Raw genomic sequence first — 6,000 nt, forward strand, 5'->3', positions numbered from 1 at the left:
TATTTTAGTGCTCCTACGACATTAATAGTTTATAAGAGAGTTCTGTTTTTCAGACGCCACTCTTTTTGCCTTAGTTCCAGAGCCTCTAACAACATGGCCTGTATGAAGGCTTGAGGATTTACCCCACCTCAACCCCACCCTGGATAAAAAAGGGGCACTTTAGTTACTTATTTTAAAGATAACTTGTTGGGGCTTATTTTGGCTGCAGCAAACGACTAATGAAATGGTGACGGATCTTCCTTACCTCCAATGTGTCTCTAGGGAAATGAATAAACGTTTCACAGAAGAGCAAGCCAAGAAGACGTACGACCGAGCAATGAAATTAGAACAAGAATTTGGAGAATATTTTACAGGTATGCATTGCTTGGGAAGGTTTCCTGTGGCTAGAGAACCCTTTTTTTTCCCCTCAGCTCAAGGAAGGGCCACATTCCCTTATGGACGTCATAGTAAATATTTCTATATGTGCATTTAACCATATAAATTAGCATAGGCAAAATCTTTCAACCTTTTTTGGGATGATGCATTCCATCTTTTGGGGAAATGCAAAAGTGCAGACTCTAACCACCTACCCAAAATATTTACCAATGTGACTGTTAAGAACTTTTTTTTTTCCTGCAGCTATTGTCCAAGGAGAAACCTTAGAAGATATATATAACCAATGCAAACTCGTAATTGAAGAACAATCTGGGCCTTTCATCTGGATTCCTTCCAAGGAGAAGCTATAAGTTCGCCAATTCACCTCTGATCACAATGGAAGAGCATTTAGAAGAAAATCCTATCTTATTTGGAAGCTTTTTTTGGGTGTGATTTTTTTTTTCCCGGGGGGGCGGAGGGGAAAGTTACTTTTACGTTTCTTGCAGTCAATGTGAATTTTTTTCTGAATGTACAACACAAAGTGTTCGAAGCCATGAAGGACATTGATTTGGTCATAAAGGGTAGAGAAAAGAAGAAGAAAACCTTTACAAAAATAAGAGAGAGAGACTTTTGCCATATTAACAAAGAAAAAAGGAAACTGCTAGCGTGTGCTCATTGCACCACTGGGCAGAGATGGACTTTTGACGCGGAAGAGCCGCCGTCTGAGAAAGCTGGCCGGCAGTGCTGCCTCCACCCCAATCTGTATTCTTGGCTCACCTCTATGTGTTCATTGATGACTTTGGAGAAGACGTTCCCGGCCTTGGACCTCAATATTACAGCTCAATCCTGCAAGGAGCATCGCTCTGACTCCCATGGGTAAGGCGGACGCTTGAAGCGGACATGGATGAAGCTTGTATTTAAACAGGACGAGGAGCTGAGTGCCCTGCGCCTTGCAGGATAATATCCTATAGGACCTGATCCATCTTCCACCAAACTCTGGAAAGACCTTGAATAGCTTGTTCTGGATGTTGGATCAGGGACTTCTGCTGGGGTGGGCTGGTTGTTTTTTTCGTTTTGGTCATAGCGCATTTGTATTTGCTACACCTCGACTTTCGTATAACTATGCACATCAGGGTTTTTTTGGGGGTTTTCTGAAACCAATTGGGAGTATTATTTTTCCCTGACCACTTCAGACCCACAATTTCAACAGGTTTGTAATGCCAATGAGGGTCCAGGCAACGAATTTCATTCCACATCAGAACACTCACGCATTTAAAAAGAAAAAAAAAACTTTGGGGGTTCAGGGTACTTAAACTTGACAGTGAGGGATACAATTGGGAAAAGCTTTACGTTTTATTTTGATTGTCTATATTATCATTTATATAAAGACAGAAGGCACTTAACAGATGGAATAATTTATTTAAAGAAATCTATATTGATGTATAGGCGCTAATTTCTATAGGTGACAAAATATTTTGTGAGATATTTTGTAAAGATTAAGTAATTGAAAGGTGAACTATTTTTCACCCTTGGCTGGCTGTAAAATGCAAAGGTCGGGGGGGGGGCGGTTTCGAGTTGCACTATGCCATTATTTTCCCCAGGAGATTTCCTCATAATATTATTTCTTAAGTTCTAGATGTTATTTTTTTACCTTCCTACCTTGAAGGTGTTGTGTTCTCCTCCCTTTTTATTCTAGCTGATAAAATTTCTAGGCGTTGCTGCACTCTTAAAGAGGCACTTAGAACAAGAGAAAACAGATCTCAGAATTAAAACGGATTTCTGCCCCAGAAATAAAGTGTGCAGCCAGGTGGGTCTTAGTATTGCAAATGGCTGCTGAGATATCAGAATCAGGTTACTGGAAAGAGAATTTTATTTCTTGGGGTTTTGAGTTACTCAGTTTCTCCCAGAAAAGATACACGTGGATAAAAGTGGGAGGAATTATGGGATGGCATTGTTGTGCCAATGACACCATGTGGGTGCTGCAAAAATCTTGCCTGCATGTGGAGCCCCATTCCACACACACACACACACACACACACACACACACACACATACAAAATAACCCATCTGGAAGCACTCAAAATGTCAGTGGCCTCAACGCAACTTCTGTTTCGCTTTGAAAATAATTAATTAAGACAGTCGCCATTGTAAGATCTCTTCCAATCTCTTCCCTTGGGAACTGTTGATAGAGAAATTGCCAACAAAAAAGCAAAAAGCAATGGTGTATTTTTATTTTTATTTTTGCTGGCAAACCACTGATAAAGTGTTTGTTTCAAGGCCCACAATACTTGGGGTAATATTGCAAGTGGAATATTCCATGTCTGGAAGCTACCTAGAAACTATGTTTTCTAATCGCAGGAGAGTAAGAAGAGCCAGCTATAGCGTGTCAGGGATGTGCATGCACAGAGCACTGACAGTGCAACCCTGTCCATGCCTACTAGAAGATAGCCCTGTTGAGTTCAATGAGGCTTACTCCCAGGTGAGTAAAGGATTGCAGCCTGAATCTCCCATACGTGGCTGGCGTTTGGGTACTAGCAAGCAGCTGCTTGGATTATTTAGCACTGCAGGAAGAATGGGAAATTATCTTTTGTTGCCACTTGGCTTTCAAGACCAGGTGATCTTTGTTGCTGGCTTGTTTTTCAGCCTGGGCGGGGATTAAAAACAGCTCCTGCTTATTCGCTTGCAGGAGTCCATCGTTTTACATCACTTTTCTTTGGAATCGTTATTGTATGCTTCAGTTTGTACATACGTTTTAAGAACCAACATCTCCATTCCTCCACCTAAAATCTCAACCACGAGCTCCTGTTTTAAACATTTCAGGCTCTTGTCTAATGATGCAATCCAGAGGAGACACATTGTCACGGGGGTTTGAATGATTCACTGTGCACTTAAATCCCACTGACTACAGTACCTAATTTCTCCTGGATTGGAATGTAAGCTCCTGGTAGAGACCTCTATGGCTCCTCCATCTCCTCCAATCGATGGGGCAGTTCCGAGGATACTCTTTTGGGTAGAGGAGCACCATTTGTACACTGGAGAACCCATAGGTGCATGGAATTGCATGCCTGGGGAGATGGAATTAGCTGGAAATACAAATAAGAAAAAGCGAGGGCTCGTGAGAAATTCCATAGGCCAAGGTTGTCACTGATCTCTAATGTAGCATTTTCTAAGACACGAGGTGCAATGTTATCACCTCTGACTTGCTTGTACTCACAATCTCCTCAGATGGGTTGTTATTGATCTCCCCCATTTCAAAGTGTGGGAAGGTGGGGCAAGCAAGACAAGGAGTAAATAGAATCACCCAAGGCTACATGGTGATGGACTCGAAATTGATTTTGCCTTCATCATGTGACTTGGTGTTCACTTGGCCACACTGGCCCAGCTAAACTTTCCTTAACATCCGACTTAAGATGGACACAAGAAAATGTGTTCTTCTCTTAGCGCTGTTTGCTTCTGTCCAGCCAGCTCCAGACTTGCAAAAAAAGAAAAATCAATCAAAATATTTTCCAAATCAAAAGGGCTAGAAACTTGGTGGTTTTTCCTTAAAAAGGAAAAAAATGAAAATTAGTGATATTTGGAGATCATTCTGCAGAAATCCAGAGAAGTCCAAATCCTTAGGAACAATTGTTCATTTTTTTATATCAGCAAAATGTTGTTGTCTCAGGTCTAGAGGTCTAGAACACCTCCTCAAGGACCTGATGCAAAATCTTTCTGTCTGATTTCCAGTTGTTTTTCACCACTCCCATCAGTCTTTCTGTTTGTTCTGTTTTGTTTCTCAGTTAAGCATGTAACCTTCCAAGAGAACTATCCTACTGATAAATGTTCTGTTATGTCATGTGCTGTGCTTTCCAGTTTGGCAGTACCACAGTGGCTGACTACAATCAATTTCCCATCAGTCCTTGGTTACTGTAGTCACTTTTTTTCCTGTTTCCGTGTGTGTGTGTGTGTGTGTGGATGCGTGTGTGCATGTACGCGTGTGTATGTATGTGTGTGCGTGTTTGTGTGCTTCCAGCTTAGAGTTGCCATTGCACTTTTTTTAAGCAAAAAAAGGAAAGAAAGAGAGGAAAGGAGAAAAATCATCGAGAGAAGCAGCAGAAGAAGTCTGGCTCTCTTTTAGGATTTGCATTTCCATTTGTTTCATGTCTCGATAACTTACGAACTTTGTGCTCCTTTTACAGCCGCATTCGCACCATGCATTGAAAGTCACATGACACCAAAAGCATGGCTTCCCCCAAGGAATTCTGGGAGCTGTAGTCTGTTACAGTTGTTAGGAGATCCATGTTCTTCTCCCAGAGCCACAATTCACAAAGTGTTTTAGCAATCGAATTGTAGCTCTGTGAGGGGAACAAGAGGTCTCCTAACGACTCTCAGCCCCCTTAACAAACTACACTTCCCAGGATGCTCTGGGGTGATTTAAATGTATGGTGTGAATGTGGCCTATGCCTCAATCATTCCATCAGCACCTCCTGGCAAAACCTCAGCTCTTCTACACCATAAAGAGGTCGAGAGTGTGGACAAGTAGAGAAGAAAAAGTAGCTAACCACAAAATCATCCTTGAGGGATGATTGAGACAACAAGACTTCACTTTTTATTATCTGTTGAGGGCTGGAACAGATGATAGCCAGTCTGGCTCATATCTCCACTCACACAGCTTTACAGCCGTACCTCCAATGTGTCTTGGCATCCATATGGGACCCTAAAGTTCAAGAACAGACTACAACGTGTAGGTCAAACTCTCACAAGTCAATTTCCTGAATTGAATCTGGCAACCAACTGTGCAATTTTGGTCTGTGCACATTAGGGTTTTTACACTCATTGGCCATATCGAAAAATTATGGCCCCATATGAATGCCCAAGAACATCAGAGGGCCGCGTGCATGGATAGCGCAAGGGTGTTCTAGCAAACCCTCCACACGCGTGGGCTGGATCCGGGTGAGGTGTTGCCCAATCTTATCCATAGGCCAAAAGAAAAAAAGCAAGGAGGTGCTACAAAATAGCATTTCTTGTAAGCCCAATAGGTTCCAGAAAAATTCCTTTCCCAAGGGCGGTAGAGTTAGCACACTATCCCTGCTGTGTTGGAATTGTTGCTTAAAAACATGCCCTTTATTAAAGGATTCTTTTTTTACATTAAAAAAGCTCCATTCAGAATAAATGTCATTTTGTAGCACCTTGAGTTCCTTCCCCTCCTTTTCTCCCCCCCCCCCCCAGCAATCTTGAACAACATCAAATTACATCCTAAAAAGAGGACAAAATGCATCAGGATAAATATTTGTGTTTCCCCCCACCCTAAGTCCTACTAAACTTGTGAACCTTTGTGGCCTGCCATTTCGCCACCTCCTCGATTTAAATATGGGATTTTGCCGAGCCAAAGCAAGTAGCCAAGAGCCCTTTCAACGCCCTAAAGGTAACATAGGGTGGCAGTGGCCACAAGAGGCACCATGCGCATGCTGCTGAAGGAAGGGAGTCCATGGTGAAGGTCCCTAGCTCAGTGGTAGAAAATGCACTTTGCATGCAGAAGGTCCCGGGTTCAGTTCCCGCCATCTCCAAGTACGATGGAGGAACACTTCTGCCTGGAACCCTGGAGAGACTCTGCCAGTCCGTGTAGACAATCCTGAGCAAGATGGACCAATGATCTGACTCAATATA

General features: G+C 42.5%; 1 protein-coding gene across 37 annotated transcripts in view; it reads left to right on the forward strand.

The window, feature by feature from the left end:
- Positions 1 to 4,249, forward strand: part of DLG2 (discs large MAGUK scaffold protein 2) — an 877,737-nt gene extending 873,488 nt beyond the window's left edge. For all 37 annotated transcript variants that reach the window (XM_083609628.1, XM_083609598.1, XM_083609629.1 and 34 more), the window contains 2 exons: positions 262 to 353; positions 619 to 4,249. In XM_083609628.1, coding sequence (XP_083465754.1) covers positions 262 to 353; positions 619 to 725 — 199 coding nt within the window. In that variant the 3' untranslated portion in view covers positions 726 to 4,249. The remainder of the gene's footprint in view (positions 1 to 261; positions 354 to 618) is intronic.
- Positions 4,250 to 6,000: the final 1,751 nt, after the last annotated feature.

Source organism: Podarcis filfolensis, assembly GCF_964270895.1.
Source record: "Podarcis filfolensis genome assembly, chromosome: 4".
Taxonomy (NCBI): Eukaryota; Metazoa; Chordata; class Lepidosauria; order Squamata; family Lacertidae; genus Podarcis; species Podarcis filfolensis.